The 24,645-nt window shown below is 32.2% G+C and overlaps 3 protein-coding genes and 1 pseudogene across 3 annotated transcripts; 3 read left to right on the top strand and 1 right to left on the bottom strand.

Annotated features, from left to right (window-relative positions):
* On the top strand, positions 1-1,967 carry LOC107909429 (ribosomal RNA small subunit methyltransferase, mitochondrial). The gene is made up of 2 exons (XM_016836932.2): positions 1-578; positions 1,186-1,967. The coding sequence occupies exons 1-2, from the start codon at positions 162-164 to the stop codon at positions 1,948-1,950; spliced, it is 1,182 nt and encodes a 393-aa protein (XP_016692421.1). The 5' UTR covers positions 1-161; the 3' UTR covers positions 1,951-1,967.
* Positions 1,968-3,741: 1,774 nt separating this feature from the next.
* LOC107909428 (3-epi-6-deoxocathasterone 23-monooxygenase CYP90C1-like) lies at positions 3,742-10,850 on the bottom strand (annotated as a pseudogene).
* A 6,639-nt stretch (positions 10,851-17,489) lies between these two features.
* LOC107909427 (probable ubiquitin-conjugating enzyme E2 16) lies at positions 17,490-20,023 on the top strand. The gene is made up of 6 exons (XM_016836930.2): positions 17,490-17,769; positions 17,905-18,008; positions 18,117-18,219; positions 18,321-18,384; positions 19,495-19,583; positions 19,709-20,023. The coding sequence occupies exons 1-6, from the start codon at positions 17,740-17,742 to the stop codon at positions 19,802-19,804; spliced, it is 486 nt and encodes a 161-aa protein (XP_016692419.1). The 5' UTR covers positions 17,490-17,739; the 3' UTR covers positions 19,805-20,023.
* Positions 20,024-20,980: 957 nt separating this feature from the next.
* On the top strand, positions 20,981-24,634 carry LOC107909424 (putative disease resistance protein At1g50180). The gene is made up of 2 exons (XM_016836926.2): positions 20,981-24,259; positions 24,408-24,634. Exons 1-2 carry the CDS (start codon positions 21,547-21,549, stop codon positions 24,455-24,457), a joined length of 2,763 nt encoding a protein of 920 aa, XP_016692415.1. The 5' UTR covers positions 20,981-21,546; the 3' UTR covers positions 24,458-24,634.
* Positions 24,635-24,645: the final 11 nt, after the last annotated feature.

The raw sequence follows: 24,645 nt of genomic DNA on the forward strand, positions 1-24,645 counted from the left end.
CCCATTGAAATCCCTCATCGCGTCCTTTGTTCGCGATCTATTCAAAAACTGTGTTTTTGGCTTTTGGCGCTGGTTTCATTTGAGCTTCATAATCACACACAGCTATGGTAAATTCTCATTTCTTGCATTAAAGATACTTTAATCACACAGTCTAAAATCCAATGCTTTTCAAGCCGAAATCAGTTCGAACCCACTTTTCTGGGTTAATTTTCTTCCAAAATTATCAACGAAATCTTTGGGTAAAACCCAGTCATCGTTATGGCAAATACAATGAAGAAGACGATGATGATAAAGACCCAAAGCTTCGAAACACGAAAGAGAACCAGTTAGACCATTTTTATTTGTATAAGAGCAAAGGCCAACATCTGCTCACTAATACACGGATTCTCGACGCTATTGTTCGAAGATCGAACATAAAGCCTACTGATACCGTCTTGGAAATCGGACCCGGGACCGGAAATCTTACTGTCAAGCTACTGGAAGCTGCCGAAAAGGTTGTCGCCGTTGAAATTGATAAGAGGATGGTGGATTTTCTTCATAAACGCGTTGCTGAGAATGGGTTGCAAGAGAGACTCAATGTAAGTTTTGAAAAAAGAAAAAATAAATGTTAAGTGTTTGATGAAATGCCTAACAGAAAGTTTCAAGTTTTAATTTTTTTTAGGAAGTAGTCTTCAGCTTTGTTAGGTGCTTATTTTGCTTTTACTAATTGCACCAAATGTCCCAAATTATTGGCTAGATTTGAAAGGTCTCTAAAATTTTCTGGATATGACGTGGAACATGACAAGTGTATGTAGTTATCGCAAGAACAACATGAACTGCTTGAATTTGACTTTGGCGTGTTAGATATTAATTTTGAAATGACATGAAACATGACACTTATGTAACTATCGTATGATGTGCATGTACCGCTTGAATCCGACCTGCTAGTGACCTGATAGAGGTAAGATGCTATTAATAATTTAGATACTATGTCGAACATGACAAGTGCATCTAACTATCATAAGAACCGCATGAACTGCTTGCTTGAATTTGACGTGTTAGGTGTTAATTTGGATATGATGCGTAACATGACATATATGTTACTATAGTGTATAGTGCATGAACGGCTTGAATCTAATGTCTTAATGGTCAGATGTTATTAGTAATTGTTTTTATTACATGTAAAAGAAAAATCTTTGTTTACAGGTTATATGCAAAGATGCAATGAAGGTTGAGTTTCCTCAGTTCGATCTTGTTGTGGCCAACATTCCTTATGGAATATCTTCCCCTCTCATAGCTAAATTGGTTTATGGAAGGAACCCTTTTAGGAGTGCAACATTGCTTCTTCAAAAGGAGTTTGCACGTCGGTTACTTGCTGAGCCCGGGGACTCAGAGTTCAACCGGTTGGCCGTGAATGTGAACTTGGTAGCCGATGTAGAATTCGTCATGGACGTAAGCAAAAGGGAGTTCCTTCCTTGCCCGAAAGTCGATTCCTCTGTTGTAATAATCCGACCGAAACCTGAACTCCCTGATGTTAATCTTAATGAGTGGAGAGCTTTCACAAGGACTTGTTTTGGCAAAAAGAACAAGACCCTTGGCGCTACCTTTAAGCAGAAGAAGAAGGTGATGCAGCTACTGAAATTGGCTAAAACAACGAGCTTGAATAAAGAAAATCCTCCGACGGGGAATAACTACGAATGTGATGAGTATTACGATGGCAAATACGAAGATGAAGATACCGATGGTGAAGAATGTTTTGCATCCTCTACCTCTGATCTTGAAATGAACTTGTTTAAGGAGAAAATTGTTGGGATCTTGAGAAAAAGTGGGTTTGAAGATAAAAGGCCTTCAAAGGTGAGTAATGAGGACTTATTACATTTACTCTCTTTGTTTAATCAAGCTGGAATATATTTTCATGATCATGTTAAACCAAATGATTTAGGTAATGCAAATGCTGCTTATCTTTCATAGCAGCTTCATCATTCTTATATTCTTTGTCTTGTTATTGTTTCTCTCTCTGTAGTGTTTCACTAGCTTTAGTGACTTTTGCATGTCTGCTAGAGAAATACACCCACAAACTAGAAATTGCACCAAATTGTTGTATAGGAAGAAAAAAATATTGGGTTGGAAAGTTTGTTCAGGGAGTGCAAAAGTCGGGTCAAACTGACTCAATCGATTGAGCTAGTCGGTTTCAGTTTTGTCAGGTTAGTTTATTCGGTGTTGTTTTAGGTTGGTTGTAAATGTCGGGTAAAATGGTTAAGTCAGTTCGGTTTTCAAAACCGAGTTACCTGAATTAATCGACTTTAAAATATTTAAACCCAACCCATATTCTAATATATTACTCAAGCCTAAACCCAAAATAAATTTAATATATCCAAATATATCATTTAAACCCTATACCAAAAAAACATGATAATGTAGGTTAAGTCGACTGACCAACTGTTTCGGTTTATTCTGCTTTATTCATATAGTTGATCGGTTTCGATTTCTATTTCTAAAAAATTGAAGTTAATAAAGTTGATTTTTAAATTTTTTGAACCAAATCGACCGAACCGTCCGATTATTCACCCTTAGTTTGTTTAATGGCTGCTTAAATAATTATGAGTTTTTAAAACACGGATTCTGATGGTTTAGGTTAGTTTAACATTGCTCTTGCGGTTGAAAAATATCTACCAATTAATTTACTTGTTTTAGAGAGTACTTTGTAAAAGTGTTTTGGATGATAAAATCTCTTTATCTAGTATTGTATTTATGCTATTAGCTTTTACGCTATGCGTAAGTTGTGAAATTTCAATAATGACTAAAAGTAGTTATTAAATTTTTTAAATTCTACTTTTTCCAAAATCTTACGCGACAAACATAATATCACATGTGATGTAATACCAATTTGTTATTTTCACATATTACTTACAAAAAAAATAGTTAATATGTTTAATAATTGTCGTTTTATGGTAATAATGAAATTTCAAAATTTGAGAAGTATAAGGACTAAGAATGATCAAATGAGAAAAAATGGACTAAATCTATAATTTTACTCAAAGTACATAACTAATAGCAAAATTTAATTGAACGAACTTAGCTAAAGATGTTCATAGCCCAAGTGACTTGCCCCACTCAACCAACTTTGGCCAAAGGCTCACATTTTTCAATTTTGGTCGAACCCGTTTTAATATCTATAAATGATAAAAATAATATAAAAAAATATGGTAAAATTAATGAGATTAAAATATGGGGGTTAAAATCCATAATTTTTGTAAAATACAACAACTAATAGCAAAATTTAATCTTTTTTAATGAGTTCAAGTTCAACCAACAAATCCAATAGTAAAACATTATAACTACAAGTTGACAACAAGATGCCTTGCCCCCTTGCCCCAAATGGTAAAATTGCTTTGAATTCCCTTTAAAAATTTTAAAATTATAAATTAATGTAATGGTAAAATTATACGTTAACTCTGCAAGATTTTAAAATTTCAATTTAACTTTATTGAAAATACTTAAATAATATGTTAATACGATGATAAAATTATACTTTGACCTCTTAAAAAATATAATTAAATGTTAACTCCCTTAATCAATCAACCACTTGATTTATTTTCTTTTTATTTTTCATTCGCTATTTATCTAGAAGGCAAAATACGATGTGATCAAAAACGCGTCCGGAGCCGTATTCTAAACCTGCCCTGGAGACAAAAACATTATTGAAAGAGGACAGTACCACAAATGTTACTCTCACACAAACCAGAAGACAAATATGATCCATTCAAGCAAATGGGGGGGTGGGGGTAGACTATATGATCCCCGCTTTGCATTCAATATTGAAGGACCAAAAAAATGGGTCCTCAAAAAGGACCTACAGTGCAATTAGAAAAAAGGGATGGTGACATAAGAACTAACACCATAATACACAGAGAGTCCCATCCCACCACCTTTCTAAAAGATCATTGCTTAGATATGTAGTTGTACTAATTCCCATTCCCAATAGCTCCTTTTTGGTGTGGGGATAAAACTTCCAAAGTTTGTGTTTGGTCATATCTATCCAATTGAGACTATATATATATAAGAGATATTCATGTATATGGTGTTTTCATGGGGATGGGCCAAAACTATTGGTAGTTGCATAAAGGGGTGACCTTGATTGGTAGCTTCTTCTTCATCTTAACTGTTGGAAAGTAGATAATTTCATCCTCTTGTGCAACCCATCTGCATATATATAAAAGAAGTTAAAAAAAAAGGGCTGTTTTTTAAGTTCTGATAGATTGTAAGAGATGGTTGTTGAAGGGGGCGGCTCTTTCGAGATAAGCCAGCGAAGTGTTGATTTAATGGGTCGATATTGTTTCCAGTGAAGGGGGTTGTCCCCTAATTCTATTGAAAGTTTGAGTGGCTAAAGAAATGTTGTGTTCACAGAGCAGGAACAAGTAGTCGAGACGCCTAATAAGGATGAGTCGTGCACTTTTTACATGGTTTCTCACATAGAAATATCGTATTTGCACTTGATGAGATCGAAATCCATGTCCTATTATTGGATAAGTAGTAACATTCCTACCCAACAATGCCTTATACACAATAGGTCATGAGTTCAAATCTTACCAAAAGTAAATATGAGATTTCATTAGTGGGTAACCATCCAACACGCATTGTCTGTCTTGTCAGGCACCCCAACGAAATGTTCCCATTCTGTGAAGCCACCTCTTCAAACACCCAGACTCCCAATAAAATTAAGAGACAAAACCCTTTGTTGAGAACAATACTAATCCATTGAGGGATCAACTAACTCTTGATAAACAACACTTTTAACAAACTTCTCTTCACGGAATCGACCTTCCCTCAACAATAATAAATCTGGGTACATTGATGGATTCCGATGACACCTATCTAGCATGGACAAAGGTGAAAAAAATTACCTGTAAGTGGTGACAAGATGGTGGAGGAAAATTGAAATTTCAAGCCTTGATAGTTCTAAACCAGGGCAAAGCCTTTGGCCACCTCCAAATGGTGTAAAACTATTGTTATTAGCAGCAGCTCCAATTTTCTGCAAAAAATAAATTAAATATAGAAAATTAAAGATGGAATTAAATAGCTAGAACTAATTTTTAAAGCTAACCTCCCATCTCCATGGTTCAAAAAGATATGGGTTTCTATAATTTTCCTCATCCATATGAACTGAAATAAAAGAGGTCAACACACACCATCCCTTTGGTATTAAATAACCTGCAAAAAAAAAATAAAAAATCTTCAGATAATTTCTTTTCATTTTTATGCAAATTCTAGTAGGAATAACAATACCCGAACCGCTCGATGAATTTCAAAACGAGCGGATTTTTTTAAAAAGTGGATACAAGGTGGGGCCAGATAGAAATAACTCTAAAAAGTGATCCGGTGACTCTCTCATCCGTACAAATGGAGCAGAGTAAGATAGCATGAGCGCATCCAATATCCATGAAAGTGATAGAGATTTTCGAGATTATACATCTATAGTCTCATGGTGAAGTAGAACGTGCCGTCTGTAAAGTAATGGTGGATTTGACAACTTTTTCCCTACTCGTTCCGCACCATTACCATTCCTACTTCAAAGAAATACAACAAATAAAACTACATACCTTTAATATCTATATCCTTGAGTGCTTTCCTCCAAACTCCATTGATGATATTTGCCATTCTAAGAGTTTCACTTATAACCTACCAAATAAAAATATACATAACAAATTCATTCATATATATATATCTGCAAAAGGAAAGGTTAAGAGAATATTTGAGACTCACACTTTGAGTGAAAGGCAAAGACAAGTAGTCAGTCCAACTATAATCTTCACCAGATTCCTTCTTTTGCTTTTTTAATTCCATGTTCTCCTCCTTCACAATATATTCTAAAAAATTAAAACCCAAACATAAAAACTTGCTTTTTCAATGAAAAAAGCCAAACCACCAATGCTATTTGATCACTTTTCCTTCATTGTTTAAGTAAAAAGGGTATTGTACAGACATATCTTTACTTCTTTTACATACATTATTTAAAACTCGTGGTTAATATCTACCCTTTAATCAACTTCGAGAAGGAGGATGATTAGTTATTGAAAGAAATTTTAGTATAAGAAAAGAAAAAGGGTTTAATATAAATTTTAGTCTCTAAACTTAATAATTAGCTTTGTTTTAGTATTGCATTAATTTTTTTTTCATTTTAATACCTAAACTTGGGATAAAAGTATCATGAAAACCCTGTATGAGTTAGATTGCAATTTGCTCTCCCTACTTAAAAATTTAAAAAAATTAGTCATTTTACGTTAGATTAAAGAGGAAACTGGTCTAATAAAAAACTTCATACATTTCTACTGTTAAAAATTAGTCATTGTATGTCAGGATGAAGTACATGTGGCACGGCATATATGTGGTTACTCTATCAGCCACGTTAGTTTTTTACGATACAAATAGATGGAATTTTTAGTAGAAATGATCAATTTACTCTTGAGCTGATGTACAAAGACTAATTTGCTCTATTCAAATAAATTTGCTCTTTGAACTAATGTGCAAGAGGTTGGTAGGCCCTGACCCCTCCTAAAATGAAAAAAAATTTCATTCAGACCCCTTTATAATTTATAAAATTTTAAATTAGTAATGATAAATTACACTTTGACCCAAAAATGATAAAAAAATTTAATTTTATATTTTAAAAATCATAAAGATATAGGCTATTAAAATTGTGAAATTACATTTTTATTGTCGTAAAAATATACAGTCCCTCCCCCAAAATTCTGGCTTCACCCTTAGAACAAAATACAATCTAACTCTTAATACAATAGTTTTTATAATACTATTACCCTAAACTTAACAACTAGATTTATTTTAATTCCTAAACTTGTATTTCATCAAAATTTGATGACGTAGTACATAGAGGGTGGGTTTGGATGGATAGTGCGTTTACCTGCTGTTAGTGTAAAAACAACGGTGGCGGTGAGATTAGATATTGTAGCGACACTATAACATAAGACAAAAAGTAAGCTAAACGCACCGCACCCAACCGTCCATCCAAACCCACCCAGAGTGCCATATCATCTGATTTCTACATACACCACATCATTAAAATGGACCTAATTACGAATTTAAGGGCCTAAAAAGTATATTAACCCAAAAAAAGTTGCAGAGTACTCTCTCTCTCACACTCCAAAGTATGGTCTATTTTTTATGACAGAACATGGGACACGTAGAATCTGTCTCCTATCTATTATCTAATGAAAAAAATAGTTAAAAAGTCAAACGGTTAAGCTTTTGAAAATGATCCTAGCCGTTGGATGAAAAGAAAAAAAAGGTAATAATGGTTTTTTTTTATGATACGTACCATCAACTGCTGTAGAGCAACAGGGCAGGCACTGAGGAATTTGACAGCTAAGGTCATAGCCATTGGAACAGTCTCTTCACCAGGGATCATCATCTCTATAATGTTCCCACTGATGAAATCCAACGGCAGGGATTGCTTGATCTGATCACTTGATGGTTCTTCACTGCTGTCACGTAACAGCACGTCAACTGCATCCTTGGCCATACCCTTTTCGTCTGTTTCTTCTCCATAGCTATTTCCTCTTCCATCTTTTCACCATCCTTTTGCTAAGATAGTAATTTATATTCAAATGAATTAATGATTTAATGAATGTAGCAAATCTAATATTGGAGCCAGGCTGAAGTACCAAATCGTATAATTAAACCTTAACAAAACGAAAGCTAAATGCTACCCACATATATATGCTCACCTTGAGAGATTTATACAGTCTAGTCCCTGGCAATTTGATAGGTAAGCAAATCAACCCTTTGATGAATTCCTCAAATTCTCTCCTCAAAAACTCCAAATCTTCACCCGGACCGACACTCATCAACACTTTCACCAAGACCTCGAATGTTATCTGAGATAAATTTCCATCAACCAGTCACGTTCATACATACACAATGAAAAAAATTTGTGATTTGAATGCTACCTTTTTGGTTTCTTCTTGAACAAGTAACACCTGCATGTGTTGCCAAGATCCCAGTGTTGACACCACTGAGCTTTCGATGTGAGCTGTGATACGGGTTTTAAACTGTGGAGATCTTAAGAAACCTGCAATCAGTGCATGGAGTCGTTTTTGAAGATTACCATTCATTTGAAGGATGGAGTGTTCACCAAGTAACTCAGTAATGGATTTAGGGTAAGCAGGGATGAAGGTGTTGCCATGGTTCTGCAACACCACCTTGTTTACGTCGGGATCTGTGGAAACAATGATGGGTGTTCCCAATAAATGTGTTTTGAATACCTTCCCATGCCTGCAAAAAAAAAAAAGGGTTTGTTTTGATTTGGCTTTTATAGCTTCATTGATTGAAAAACACAGGGTCTAAAAGTGGAAATAAAATGGTGGGTGGAAAGGTGAAAAAGGGTTAATATAGTATTCTTTTTTGTCTACTTTGATACCCGAAATTGAAAACTCGGTCTATCTTAGTCGTTGAACTTAGGTTCCATAAAAATTTGATGACGTGCCATCAAATCTTTACATTACTCAAGTTCAAGGTAAGTACTAAAGCAAACAAAAAAAATATAAATGTCAAAATTGACCTAATTGTCAAGTTCAATGACTAAAAGTTAGATTAAACCCCAAAAGCAAAAAGCAATGGAGAACTTTTAATCTAAGTTCATTTTGATGCATGTACTTTTTTTCCACTTTGGTACTTAAACTTGACAACTGGTCCATTTTGGTCCTTAAACTTGAATTCCGTCAAAATTTTTATTATTTGTCATCAAATTTCTACATTTGTCAAGCTCAATGACCAAAATAGACCTAACTATTAAGTTCAGGTACTAGACAAAAAAAATTATAAGTATTAAAGTGGACCTAATTATCAGATTTAGGGACTAAAACTTATATTAACCCAAAAAACAATGAAGAATAGGAGCCAGGGATCAATGCCTGCAACCGGTATGGCAATTGCCCATATGGTTCGTACTCACAAACTTTAATGGCTTTTGTCTTAATTCAATATTACTTTTTTAAAATACTTATAAAAAACCCTCCAACATTTTAGACCATGTCACCTTCCTTTTTGAAGCCATGGGAAGTAATTGCAGCAGGTATCTGTCATTGCTCATTAATGGAGAATTTCTTTTTGGGACATATATCATTTAATGTAAAACAAAATATATTGTGTTGGCTATGGTGTTTCATTTCTTTAGGTTAAAAAATGTAAAAAATAAAAATAAAAAAAAACTTTTTTTTTGGTCAAAATTTACTAATTTGACATGTAAAATAAAATATAAGGATTAAATCTCAAATTCTATAAATGTATAGGAACTAATAAAACATTTTAATTTTTTTAATAAGTAATATTTAGGGCCTAGTCAGTAGTATTTTTTTAAAAAAATCACAATAATCTATTTTTTATACAATGGGGTCCCTATATATTTGATATTATCCTATTTTATTTCAAAAAATTTAAATAATCAATAAAAAAAACTTTATTTATCCTTTAGAAGAAGATATCAAAGAAAGGGTAGAATTTTCCTTTCCTTGGACTATGTAAAAATATAGAAACCTACTCATACAATAATGTCAAAAAATAATAAAAAAATAAAACTTTAATTTAAATTGTTTACCCCACAAGTTTATGTTTTTTAGTTTGGAGTTGCATGTTGCATGATGTTGCATGATTTGATAGTTTTTCAAAATATCTATCGGAGTACATTAACTAATTTTCCGCATTTTATAGGTTCATTAAGTGAGTAAATGATGGTCACGAGATTTAAAGTTGTTCCATACTTAAGGTAAGAATTAAACTCTCGACCACTGGTTAAGGTAGGGGAAATCTGTGCTATCTCACTTAACTTCCGTGATTAAAGAAAAATCATTAAGGCAGTAAATGCTGACCATGAGCTTTAAAGCTGCTCCATACCCAGAGTGAAAATTAAACCCTCAAACATTGGTTAAGGTAGGAATAATCCTTGCCATCTCACCTAACTCCCATGATTAGAGAAAAATCATTAATGGACCACGAGCTTTAAAGGGTGAGAATTAAACTCTCGAGACGTTTACTATCTCACTTAACTCTCGTGACTAAAGAAGAATCATTCTAATATAAAACTATTATATTATAATGATGATATAAGTATTTCTAATAATTGTTATAGCCATGCATGTCATTTTAATTTGCAAAATTTTGCTACAAAATTATAAGTAGGTTTCTAATCATAAATATAAATATAATTTATACAAATATCGAAAATAAGTAAAAATAAAATAAAAATCAGATATAACACTTATTTAATATTAAATTTGAATATTTTAAAAGGAAAAAATATATAATTTAATTTTCAGTTTTAAAAAAAATTAAAAATGGAACTCGATTTTTCAACTCTAAATTTATTCGAAATTCAATAAAAATAAATAAAATTTCGAATTTAAATATTATAAATAAGAGATTAGAAAAGGAAGAAAAAAAAAAGAGGTGAAGGAAAAAAAAGGCTTACAAAAGCTTGCGTTTGTCCATGAAACTGACCGGTTGAGAACTATAACCAGAAGCAATGAAATGAAGGGTTTCACCAATGAAAGGCCAACCCAAGTTCCCTTTTGGCACTACACCGCCACCGCCGCCGCCACTGCCGCCACTCTTGTTGGTTCCTCTATCTTCTTTTCTCATCATCTTCTTCATTTTGTACCAAAACCAAACAACACCCATCAAGCTAATGATGATGATCAACAACCCCATATCCTCTTTTGATTCAAAACCTTCGCTCTTAACTATGTATAAAGCCATGTGAGACTATATATATATACATGATGATGATGAAGAAGGAGGAGGAGTAGGAGTAGGAGGTGTTTGAGAGAGAGAGAGAGAGAGAGTGTGTACTTTGGCAAGTCAATATAATATAAGGGGATGAAAACAAAAATGAATAAAGGTGGCTAAAAGAAGGGTGAAATCCTTGGGAGGTCCTTGTATTTTAGGGACTATATCAAAGTAGTCCTTCTATATTAAAAAATCAAATAAGAGTTGATATTTACATTTAATATAATTGTAATTGAAAAAAATAATTTCATACAATTCTTACAATACAGGGATCTCTCGGGTAATTTAACCTCGATGGGGATTGAGAGATTTGGAAGATCTAGAGGGGGTTGCACTTGCACCCCTCGTATCATTAAATGAGCTGTCCATATTGGGTGGCACCAAAATTGCTCCACGCTTGTTCATTGTCTTCTCTTCGTTTTGTATATACATAGACCCATGCTTTTGCTCACATAATTAGAAGGGAAATAGGTTTAATTATAAATTCAATCCTTCTATTTTATAAAAGTTGATAAATTAATTTTTTTATAAAATAAACTTTAATTGCTTTTTTTTCTAATTTTTTAGTAAAAAGATTTAATAGCGTTATCGATTAGACTAATTTCTCAATTTTAATCAAATTTTGGTTAGTTTTTTATTTTACAACATAAAAGGATGAAATTGTGAAATTGTGGTTTCATTGCTAAATTTGAATGAATTTCCCTTTTTTTTATTCTTTTTAAGTAATACAGTTAACCCTTTAATTATTGCAAAAATCCATAATTGGATACACAAATGTTATTTCCTTTTTTTAAGGAATTTTCTTTTATAATCATTAAATTCATAGTTATCTTCTTCTCAAAATGGAGCCATATGGACCATGAAAAGTGAACAACTTTTCCATGGTTGACACTTGTTACCGACGTGTTCAAAAGTGGGAAGAAAATAAATTTTAAATGAAAGCCCATTGGGCCTATAGTAGGTGCTCGGTCCGGACGGTTTAATTATAATTTTAGTCCCTCTATTATGATGAAATTTAAGATTTAATATTTTTACTTTAGTTTGATAGAATTTGATCCTCTATAAGTGACATTAAATAGGGCGGAGTTTGGTTCGGTTTGGTTGCGCTTTATTATTTTCCGAACTTTCTGTGACAACTCGATTCTCGATTCTTTCGTAATAGTTTTGGGTTTCAGGTTTTCGGATTTTATTTTGATAAAATGACTTTTGTATACTATTAGGTAAAATTAAAAACAATCAATAACTCTTAAATAGTATGTTTTGAAAATTAATTTTTAATTTATATAGTATTTTAAAGTTATTTTTCACTATTTTAAATATAAAATCGTAAACAAATTAAAATTAAATAAAAATGGGATTTAAATTTTTGGTTTTTCTCTCTCTTTGAAAAGAATAAATTCTGAACATACCAAAAGTACATTAACTTATGTAATATTTTAACCCATTGCAAAAGATCAATCCTAATTTTTTGGCATAGTGAAGGGACTAAAATCGCAATTAAACCCAAACTGGAGTTGTCTTCATCATTCTTCAATATTCTCACCACCCACCCACTGGTTCTCTCCCCCCCTCTTGTTTTTCATGCAACCTTTTATAAACTATAATGAGAATATATAAATATACACACACACACACACACACAATCTTTTTAGGGGTAACAATTTAGAGTTTTACGACACCCAACAACGAAAGTTGAACTGTGTTTTGTCTTTGGTTTTGTCAATGGATGGCTGCCATTTTGCCATGGTTATGAAAGCCTTTAATAAGAGTCAAAATAATAAAGCAAAAAAAGGTGGTCCGTTGTGATGCATGTGAACCATGTGGGGATGGGTGGGGAGGGGTGGGGAGGGGGGTTGCAACTGCAATGGAGGCTGGCTATGAGGGGAGAACGTGCGGTGGTGTGGTTACATCCACTTAATCACTACATATATTTCGTGATTGGTCTCGTGGTTAAGGAATATTCACTCGTAAAGGGGCGAATCCAAATATTCTTCTAGTAGAAGATGGAATTTAATTATATTTTTTTATGAATTAAAATGTAAGTTTATTATGTATTAATATATAATTTTATCTTTCTTGAATAGATTAAAAAGAATTTTTATTTTTATTTTTAGGGGGGCTAAATGCAATTTTACTATTATTAATTTATAATTTCTTTATTCATAAGAGGACTGAATTGAATTTTTTATATTTTAGAGAGTTAAAGTGCAATTTCACTACATATTAATTTATAATTTCTTTATTTATAAGATGACTGAATTGAAGATTCTTCATTTGGGCCCCTTAGATTCGCATTTGCTTAGACTCAAGCGATAGCTAGGAAGATGAAGCATGAAGTTTATCTTTGGCGATCAAAATTAAATTATAGAACTTTAAAAAAATCAAAGTACAAATTTATCCTTGTATATGCATGTTATTTTAGAATTTTAAAGGGATTAAATTGAAATTTTTCATATTTGGGGAGCTAGAGTAAAGTGTATCTTTCATTAAACTAATTTATAAATTTTAAAAAATTCAATGGGACTAAAATAATAATTTGGCATTGGGGGCCTTGCCTACCCTTTCAGGCGCCACCCTTGTAAACAACTCCCTTTAGACACAATGTGTGTAGTATATATCTCTATCGTGTATGCAAGTACTAACCCTCTTACGAGGGGCAATATCATGAATATAGTGGAATCATTCAATACCCTTTTATTTAGAATTTTTCTTTTCATGTAGGTTTTACAGTTTATATTCTGGGTTTGTCGCTACTCTTTTCAATAATATAGTCTCCAAAAATTCGAACATACATTTTCTTATCGGGAATACAATTTGTTTTACCATTGCATCAATAATGATTGGTACTATGACTTAGATCTTAAATTAGTTTCTTTCATTGAATTCTCGAAATATCATTATCGTATTAATATTTTTTTTTGTTTATTTAACTTTTAGTTCAAGTGTTAAATTCTAAACTCATATTTGAAATGGGGTATATTTAAAACATATAGATCAACTTATAAATACGCGTGTTTATATTACTGAGAATTTGGTAATTAATACAATGATACAAGCACCTATATAATTTGATTATATGCGGTTATATACGGGATAAAGTAGCATTTAGTCCATGCTAGTAAAAATATTTGGTAAATTTTCTCAACCTGGTCCCTGAACTTATATTCCGTTAATGTATAATGACGTGGTACTCTGAGATTGTGTTACATCATTGCACCTTAACAAAATCCAAATTAAAGAATCAAATTGAGAAAATTTGTCAAACTCAGAGACGAACATGGACCAGAAAAAACCCAAGGACTAAAATGAAAAAATATCGAATTCAAGAGCCAAATAATAATATAAATTGTAATGTCAACATCAATTTTTATGATGATTTTGTGCTATGGCAGACGAGGTGGATAAATGTCATGTCATCTTTCAAGATAAAAACAACAGCTACCATAGCACTAGCCATGGTAAAGGTAGGGCCTATGAATATCCTTTTCTACTTTCTAGTACCATACATTAGCCCTTGATATCCCGGGACCAATTCAGGAATATTCTATCAAGAGTCGAGATGTAATTAAAAAATTTGGGGAGACAGAGATAAAAATTTGATGTTAAAATGGTTTAAATTGAAATTATATTTTTTAAAGGAGACCAAAAATGCAAATTTTTATTTAATTATTTGATTAAAATGGACTCAATTGAAGTTTTATATTTTGTGAGGGGCTAAAAGTGAAATAAGGCCATTTGCTGTTGATATGAATGCAATTAAGGAACAAAAGGGAAAGAGATGGAAAATCCGCAGCCATGATTTGCTTTTTATTCCTTTCTTGTTATTGACATATTAAAAGTGTTTAATTGCATTTTTAGTCCCTCTACCGAGCTTAAATTTGGGTTTTAATCCTTTTATCTTAATTTGTCATAGTTTGATTTCTTTAGTTTTACAATGTTATTAGTAGGTCTAAATTAATAACAACTTTAGTTTTTTCTACTCAAATGATGACATAAATTAAAAAAAAAACCTAGTATTCGATTGACATGGTTGGTTGAATTTTTCGAGACCCTAACCATGGTCGTTAAAATAAAACCAAACTGTTCGTTGAATCAATTGAACCGGGAACAGGTGATCCAACCCATACTATAAAATTAGAGGAGGGGTCAATCGATGCAAAATCGATTGAATCAGGTAAAAAGCTGTTTGAAGCGAATTTAAGTTAGTTTTTGAATATTCAATTTTGTTGTTATAATTTGTAAAATAAATGCTTATGTTTATATTATTATTTATTTATTTATTTCCTTATTTTTTTTCTAAATTTTCCTAATATTTTTAAATTTTTTTATTTTTAATGATTGAATCGGGAATTGATGGTTTGACTGATTCGATTATTAGTTCGACTCTTGAAACATTAACCCAAACTATGTGATTAACAATAGTATAATAAAAACTCACTTAATCACTTTAATTATAGCAATTAACAAAATAATAAAATAGAGAATTAAATTATCCCAAATTAAAAGTATAAAGATTGAATATTAAATTTCAATATAGTAAAGGGATTAAAATGAAAATTAGCCCAAAAAAGGAAATACAAAGAAAAGCTCCAAAAAACAGAGTTCAGAGCCTACTCTTTGTATTTTTCTTTCTCCATTGGTTGGACCAACCTAAGCATAACAATTTAGTATAAAATGAAAAGCTAGCAAAGTCTATTAATCCAATAAAAGAAAATGACATTTGATGATTTGGGTTTAGATTATTTAAATTAAAATTTTAGAATTTCCAGGTTAGACCATTACGAGTTTTGATAATTTAAGGTTATTTATTTGCATCATTTCGAGTTTGATTTGTTTGAGTTTTGATTCGAGATTTTTATAATTTTTTATTTGGATATTTTGAGTTTGGTTCGATTTAAATTTAGATTATTGACCTTTTAATGATCAAATCGTATTGGGTTGAGTTTGAATTTTGAATAAAATTTTTGGAAATCGAATTAACATGTTTTGCAAAAGTTGTTGCATAAATGGTGTTTTCAAATTAACAAATATAATGAATTTGTATTGCAGTTTGCCAATTATTTCTCAATAGGACAATGTGAACTCTCAACATGTGATATTCCTAGAGCAAAATTTCTCTTTTAGTTTCTATATATTTGGCTCGAACTTGGACTCGTAAATCTTGTTCAAAATCTAAAAATTTGATTTGATTATTTCGAAAATATATTAATTTGAACTTGAAACTACTCGGATTTGAAATAAATTGAACCATAAGTGATCAACTTTGAAAAGATTCGAACATGTGATGACCAAACTTGAAAACCAAATCTCAAATTCGAATGATTTAAACTCAAAACAATTTGAATTTGAAATGTCACGAACCTCAAAATTAAAATCTTTTTAGAACTTGATTTGACTTAGTCCAAATTTAACCAACTCAAAATCAATCAAACTCGCCAATTTTGTTGACATATTTGGATCGGAAGGGTCACAACATGATGTTTTAATCTCATCAAAATTGAAGTCTCGAAGATACTATTGACCCATATGGGTTAAATCGAACTCATGAATTAAAACTTGAACAAGATCTATGAATTGCACGTGTTAAAATCAACGTTTTTAGATTTTTGCCGGTAATTGAATTGGTTGGACCACATATTATACATTACATTATAAATAGATCAATTATAGGAATCTGATTGAATTAGTCCATTTATTTTTAAATAGATCAATTTAATCCCTGCATTATTAAAAAAATCAAATAAGGCCAAATCGAAATAGAATTAACATATATTGTTTAAAAAATATTATTTACGGCTTAACAGGGTTAATATTTTTAAAGTTTTTATCGTTTTGTAAATGAAATATTTTGTTTCCAATTGAATTGCCGTTGAAAAGAATAATTCTCAAGACATTTTTTTCTATGGTAAATGTTAACTTTATTACAATTTAAGCATATTTGATTATTTTCTATAGTATAAGGACTAATTTGTTCTAGTATCTATAATATAAGGACCTCTTAAGTACTTTAACCTATTGCAAAACTGTTTTTTTTTTTGGGATTTGGGCTGTGTTTGGACCAGTTTATTGGTGGGTATCAGTTTGCGATTTAACCACTCCAATCCCTTTTTTTGGATCAACATATCGATTGGTTCCGATCCATCCAGTTTAAACAACTAGAGTTAAAATAACATTATTGATGAATTCAAAAAAAAATAATCTAAACTTCTAGCAACCCTAAATCCTAAACCCTAAATCTTAAATAATAATAAAAAAAACTTGAAAAACTATATTATTAATCACCCAATTATTAGTGATTTTTTTTGGGTCATCCAACTATAAAAAGTTACAAAATAATCATCTAACTATTAGTAAATTTCTTTTTTGGTCACTTAATTATGAAAAGTTACAAAATAATCACTCACCTATTCCATTTTATCTTTTTTGGCCACACAACTATTTTGGATTTTTGTGTTTCTATTTTTATGCTAGCTAACTGGTGACAAAAAAAAATAAAATTGAATATTTAGGTGACCATTTTATAACTTTTCATAGTTGGATGACTAAAAAAAATACTAAAAATTGAGTAATCATTTTGTAACTTTTAATAATTAGATAACTAAATAAAAATTTACAAATAGTTAGGTGACTACTAGTGTAGTTTACCGTTTAAAAAACCCCGAGAATCCGAATCATCAAATCCAAAATAACCCAAATCAAATCCAAAATAACTCAAACCTGAAATGGGATCCATGAAGGAACCGACGTCGTTTCGTTATTGTTGAAGGAGGAGCGAAGAGAAAGGTCAATGCCTCATTAAATCGTGGGCTCTTTTTCGTTTTCTTTCCCTCTGTCGTCAAATTAGAAAGAAAAATAGTCATTCCCTTTCGCTTTTTTTTTTCTCAAAAAATTCTCATAAATTTATGATTTTTTTTGAAAGAAAAAGCCGAGAAAAATCATATACCCAAAGCTCCCAATTAAACTATGAGCAGCTCATCTGCATCCTCTCGCAAGGTTCCTCTTTCTTCCTTTTTTTTATCACTTTTAATTTTTAGGGTTTGAATTAATTTTTCTGGGAATTTGATTTTTTTCGTTCGTTTATTTTTGGGGTTTGAATTAATTTTCTGGGAATTTAATTTGTTGTTTTAGGCGCTGAGTAAAATTGCCTGTAATCGGCTGCAAAAAGAGCTTGTAGAATGGCAGTCCAACCCTCCTTCTGGATTCAAACATAAAGTCACAGATAATCTTCAAAGGTATACTTTTTAATTTTCATATATATATATAAATACACTTGTTTAGATCTTTTAGTTCATAAAAATTAGAAAAAAATTGATCCTTTTTTATTTTCATTGAAAAAAAAGATGGGTAATTGAAGTGAATGGAGCTCCGGGTACTTTATATGCCAATGAAACTTACCAGCTTCAAGTTGATTTCCCTGAACATTACCCCATGGAAGCACCCCAGGTTTAATTTTCATTTGAAACCTTTATTATTATTATTATTATTATATATTTTAAATTCCTTAATTTTAAAACAAAAATGCAAGCTTTTATTTTTGGTGGCAGGTTATATTTCTTCATCCAGCACCTCTCCATCCACATATTTATAGCAATGGACATATTTGTTTAGGTAATAGTTGATGTTTTTTTAATAATTTTAAGAGAATTCCTCTCTGGTCTTTCACTGATTTTCATCTTTATATAATATTATGTATGTAGAAGTGTTTTGCTATTTCTATATCATGACCTTGCTTTCATCTTAGTTTTTATCTATTTTTTATATGAAAGTGATGGTTTGTATATATTTTGTTGTCTCTATTCTGATTTATTGTTACCTTTAATGCTTTCTCTTTTTTTTTTTACATTCTTAAAAGGATCCTTGGTTGTGTTGTGTGAGGTTATTTTCACTGATATTTGGATGTATATTATTGTATCTATCTCCATTTATCCATTTTGCTATATGTATGGGAAAAAGAAATTAGCAATTTAGCCTTTGTGTCAAATATTGTATTACAATTGAGAAAAGAATTGTTTGCTAAGGCATGTTTGGTTCATGTGCGTATGCACGGGCTTATTATGGCACACCCACGAAGTGGTGAAAAGAATTACCTAAAAAAGCAAATTAGGGTTTGGTTGAATTGGTAAAGTTGAGACTTTGGAAACCATGGTGACCTATGGGTTTGAGTCCTACCATGTGTTGATTTAAATTGATTTTATATGAAATATAAAAAGACAAAAAAACCCTTCGTAGTAGTGTTTATTACTTTGTAAAAGATAGGGGGGTTTTAGGCATTTTCTAACCGAGTTAATGTTCTATTACCTTGTGACACCAATTCGGACACATTATATATAGTATAGACATTCCTCCTTTTAACACGTTTATGTGCTTTGCCAATGTTATATTTGCAAGTAAAGTATTATTGAGGCCCTTATATTAGGAGTTGGATTTCATTTTGTCCTCGATAGTCTTAATGTGTTAAATCAAAGAGCAAATTGGTTCTTCTGTTGAAGATTGTATCCATTTGTACAGTTAAAAACCGGTGCATGTATGTCAGCATGATGTACATGTGGCATGCCATGTGTTACTAACACGCCGACTAATTTGCCTATTTAATGAGAAGAGGGGGTAAAATGCTATCTGACTACTAGTATATGTCCCCATGATACTTTTACCTATATTTACATAATTTATAAAGAAACAAACATATATAATACATGATTGTTTGATTGTGTTTTGTAGATATATTGTATGATTCATGGTCACCTGCTATGACTGTTAGTTCTATCTGTATCAGCATTCTCTCCATGCTATCAAGCGCGACTGCCAAGGTTAGAACTTCAAATATAATAGACTTTTCTCGTTGCTTTTCTTGCTTGTTCAAATATTTCAAAACTGGAAACGAACACGATATGTCATGTCCTAAATGATATACTTTTTCTCCGTGACGTTGCAGCAATGTCCCGAAGACAACGACAGGTATGTAAAGAACTGTCGGAACGGCCGATCTCCGAAGCAGACACGGTGGTGGTTCCATGATGATAAAGTTTAATTGAAGGGAAGATCATGCCCTGCATCAATTTGTTTTTAATGACTTTTTTCATGAAAATGATGCTTGATGCCATGTAAGCACATGAATGAGAAAACTATATATCTTTATGACACTTCTTTTTTCTTTTTCTTGGAACAATATAGAGATTTATGATCGAAACATATAGCTAAAGATAAGAATGGGTTTTAAATCCAAGGGTGAAATTTGGGTTTTTTTAAAGATTTTTAGAGCATTATAGATGCTATAGTTATGTGCGTGTATATATATATACATCATTAAAGCAGCTTTGGCATATACCCATAGTGTTCATGTAACGAGGTGAATATTGGATATATTGTTACAAATTGCTCTTTCAAATTTTTATTAGAGCCAGAAAAATTGATGAACTGAAAATCGTTCTAAAAGGAGATATAGCTATGTTATTTGAGCCGGTCCGGTTGGGTATCAATCCGGTGAATTTTTAATAATTTATATGTATCGGGTAATTGAATCAATTGAACAATTAATAAAATATAAGTTTAAAAATTACTGCTATCAAAATTTATTTGTATTTAATTTATAATTAATTTTAATTTATTATGATGTAAAAGTAAATATTTTATATTTAAAATAGTAAAATTAACTTGAATTTTTATATAAAGGGTTATTTGTTTAAAAATTAGAAAATAAAATTCATTTTACTAAAAAAATAAATCTAAATAATAGTAGGGAAAAACCGATGACCGATTTTTTATTAAATCAAACCAAAAATAAATCTAAAAATAAATCCGAAAACCTAAATCAATCGAATCAAAAAAAAAAAAAACTCATTCTTACTTTCACTTAGAATAGTAATAACCATAAATTATGAATTGCAATTTTTTATTAAATTAGGTCTCTATAACAAATTCTCTCAAATTTTAGTGAATTATTTCTATTCTTAAATGAAATAAAAGTAATAAATTTTAATTAAAACATTCAAATTTCAACCTTAAAAACCTATTAATATAAATAATATTTTATTAAACAAAATTATATTCGTAAATTTTATTTAAAATATCATTTAAATTTCACTAATTAATAATATACTAATATATTATAATTTCTTAACTTTTATGAAATTAGCGTGTTATTATTAGTGTATAATAATCTTCTATAGTACTCAAAATATTTTATATATATATATATAGACACATATTTTCTTTGAATTTTAATCAACAAATGGGTAAGGCACATTGTACTTCTAAGGGGAGTACCTAAGTTTGAACCTTGGAAGTAACATTGTTAGGAGAGACAACCACGAACTCCGAACATGAACCATAAACTAGACATGAAGAATATAAAAAAAAAATTATTTTCCTTGAATTTACAATCAATGAATCTCTCATTTGAAGAAAAAACATATCATTGTCTATAACCAAGCTCAATAAGATGACTTCATTTCTTGAACACTACTGCACAAAAGTCAATGGAGGAAAAATGTAGTTTCAAGTCATTTACGTGTTAGGCTTATTTGAAAAAGTCCATGGAAAGAAAAAACAATTTAATTACTAATATTTTAACTTTTAAGAAATTGTATAAACATTTCCTCTCGGAAATTTCTGTTGAAAATAAAAACATGTAGGGACCAAAATGATGAAATTTCCATAGTTGTATGTCAATGGAAGCTATCTAAGAAGCCGCATATAATACACCAATATCTAAATTTAGAACTTAACATTACATCTATTTGCAGAGTTATTTTCATCAAGAAAGAAAGAGAGATGGCAGAGCTTGCCGTTTCCCTGGTTGTGGAAAAGCTTACGAACTTACTTGCGCAACAAGCATCATACATGGACGGTGTTAGTCGAAAAATCGTCCAACTAAGAAACGAGTTACGATGGATGCAAAGTTTCATTAAAGATGCAGACATGAAACAAGAAGACAATGATTTGATGCAACAATGGGTGAATGATGTAAGAGATGTAGCTTACGAGACGGAAGAAGTTATAGAAACGTATGTTTCCAAGGCAGCGGCTAGAAGCACGTTTGATTTGGTTACCAAGCCGTTTTACTTGTACAAGGTGGGGAAGGAGATTGAAAGCATTCGAATGAGGATTCGGGAAATATCCGGAAGACGAAATGCGTACGGTGTTGAGAGGAACAGTAGAGGTGAAGGGCGTGGTGTGAATGAAAGGCTGAGATGGTGGAGACAACCGTCTCCTCATGTCGAGGAAGATGATATTATCGAGCTGGTTGAAGACTCGAAAGCTTTGCTTACGCAATTGACTAGCATGGAATCAAGACGCAGGGTGGTTTCTGTTGTTGGTATGGGTGGTTTGGGGAAAACGACACTTGCGAAGAGATTGTATAATCACAATGATGTTAAGAATCATTTCGATTGTAGAGCATGGATATATGTATCTAAAGAATTCAGAAGAAGAGATATCTTACAAGGTATTGTTACGGATGTGAACGCGTTAAACCGAGTTGAAATGGAAGCTTTGGAGAAGTTAAAAGAGGAAGATTTGTTGAAGAAATTGCATGAATTTTTAGAAGAACAAAGGTATTTAGTAGTTCTTGATGATGTGTGGAGTATGGAAGTTTGGGATTGTTTAGAAAAAGCATTCCCTAGTGGGAAAACTGGAAGCAAAGTGATGCTTACGACCCGGAACAAGGAGGTTGCTTTGCATGCCGACGGAGAGGGTATTCCACATGAACCGAGGATTTTAACGGAAAATGAAAGCTTACAATTGTTCTGCAAGAAGGCATTTAATGGAATAAATAGTCTTCCCCGTGAATTGAACAAGCTCGGAAAAGATATGGTCATGAGATGTGGTGGTTTACCTTTGGCTGTCGTAGTGCTCGGAGGATTGCTATCCCGGAAAAGCAAGTCGACTGAAGAATGGCACCGCGTTTTTCGTAACATCACTTGGCATTTAACCAAAGGGCAAGATCGGATAGCTGCGATTTTATCACTAAGCTACAATGATCTCCCATCCCACTTGAAATCGTGTTTCCTCTACCTAGGACTATTCCCAGAGGATGTATCGGTCCAGACTAAAAAACTGATCCATCTATGGGTCGCAGAAGGGTTTCTACTGCAAGAAGGTGAAGAAACAGCTGAAGGTGTTGGCGAGAAATGCTTAAATGAGTTGATCGATCGGTGTATGATTCAAGTAGGAAGATTGAGTTCACTCGGGAGAGTCAAAACGGTCCGTATTCATGATCTTCTACGAGACCTTGCTATATCTCAGGGAAGGGAGGAAATTTTCCTCGAAATTCATCACGGAAACAAGGCAGAGCAATCGGAAACTATCTCAACAAAGTCCCGAAGGCATGCTATCCATTCTCGGTATGATCGGTACATTTTCCTCAAAAAATTTGCTCCGCATTTACGATCCCTTCTATTTTTCAATCGAGAGTATAATGTAGATGTGGAGAGGAAGAGGATGAAAATCGGTTTCATCGAGAAGAAGCTAAATGTCATTTACAAGAACTTTAAACTGTTAAGGGTCTTGGATATGGAAGGTGTTCGTGTTGTTAGTCTACCTGATACAATCGGAAGCTTAATTCAACTACGATATCTCGGATTACGGAAAACTAATCTAGAAGAAGAGCTTCCTCTATCTCTGGGGAACCTTCAGAATCTACAAACATTAGATTTACGGTATAGTTGTTTTCTTAAAAGGATACCGAATGTTATATGGAAAATGGTACATCTACGACATTTGCTCTTATATACTCCGTTCGATTCCCCGGAAAGCGGCCATTTGAGGATGGACACCTTGTGCAATCTCCAAAGCCTACCATATATCGAGGCCGGAAATTGGATAAATAACGGTGGCTTAGCTAACATGACGAGTCTTCGACAACTCGGCATTGATGGATTGTCAAGAGAGCAGGTTACTTCAGTCATTTCTACGATGGAAAGATTGCAGGACATTCAATCTTTGTCGCTGTTGCTTACTGAACAAGAAATGTTTCCGATACTCACTGGATTGTCTTACTGTGAGCATCTTCAGAAACTGTGTTTCTATGGGAGAATCGAGAAGTTGCCCGACCCACAAGAATTCCCACCCAACCTGATTAAGCTAACACTTTACAATTCCGAGCTTCAGAGAGATTCGATTACCAAACTGGAAAGACTACCAAACCTCGAAATGCTAGTTTTAGGTGATGGATCATATAATTGGAGAGAGATGGCTTTTTCATCGGAAAGTTTTCCTAAACTTGAGATCCTAAAACTTCATCTATTGAAAGAATTGGAAGATTGGATAGTTGAAGAAAAGGCAATGCCAAAGCTCAAGCATTTGGTGATAAATCGTTGCGAGAAACTAAAGCAAATTCCAGATGGATTGAAGCTAGCAACTACCCTCAAAGAACTCGAAATTGTTGGAATGCCGGTTGAGTTCGAATACAGACTCAGAACAAAAGATTTCTTCGAGTTCAAACACATACCGTCAATCAAATCGACCACAGACATGTTGGCAATCGGTAACCTAATCCCCCGAGTCTATATTTTCTTACCTACTTTCTACTAAAGCATCAAATATAGATCATTTATCGAAAAAGAAAGAATTCAACAATTAGATTAAGCATGAATTAAAACCTTACTTTCTAAACCCGCATCTCGATTTTGCAGGTCTCGGCTGTCACCAAAATGTTGGTTGGCCAGAAACACAATTCGGTTGACCAAACACTTTTCGAATATTACAAAGTAATAGCTTGGAGATCTCTATCTGTAAGACAAGTATATGTTAGCTCAAAGATTATCAGATGAGTGTAGCTATTTAACCATTCAATGTAAAATTTCTAGTTCTCGATATCTTTTATATGGTGAACAATGGAAGAACGTAAAGAAAACTCAGGACAGCATCAAA

Source organism: Gossypium hirsutum, chromosome D03 (genome assembly GCF_007990345.1).
Source record: "Gossypium hirsutum isolate 1008001.06 chromosome D03, Gossypium_hirsutum_v2.1, whole genome shotgun sequence".
Classification (NCBI taxonomy): domain Eukaryota; kingdom Viridiplantae; phylum Streptophyta; class Magnoliopsida; order Malvales; family Malvaceae; genus Gossypium; species Gossypium hirsutum.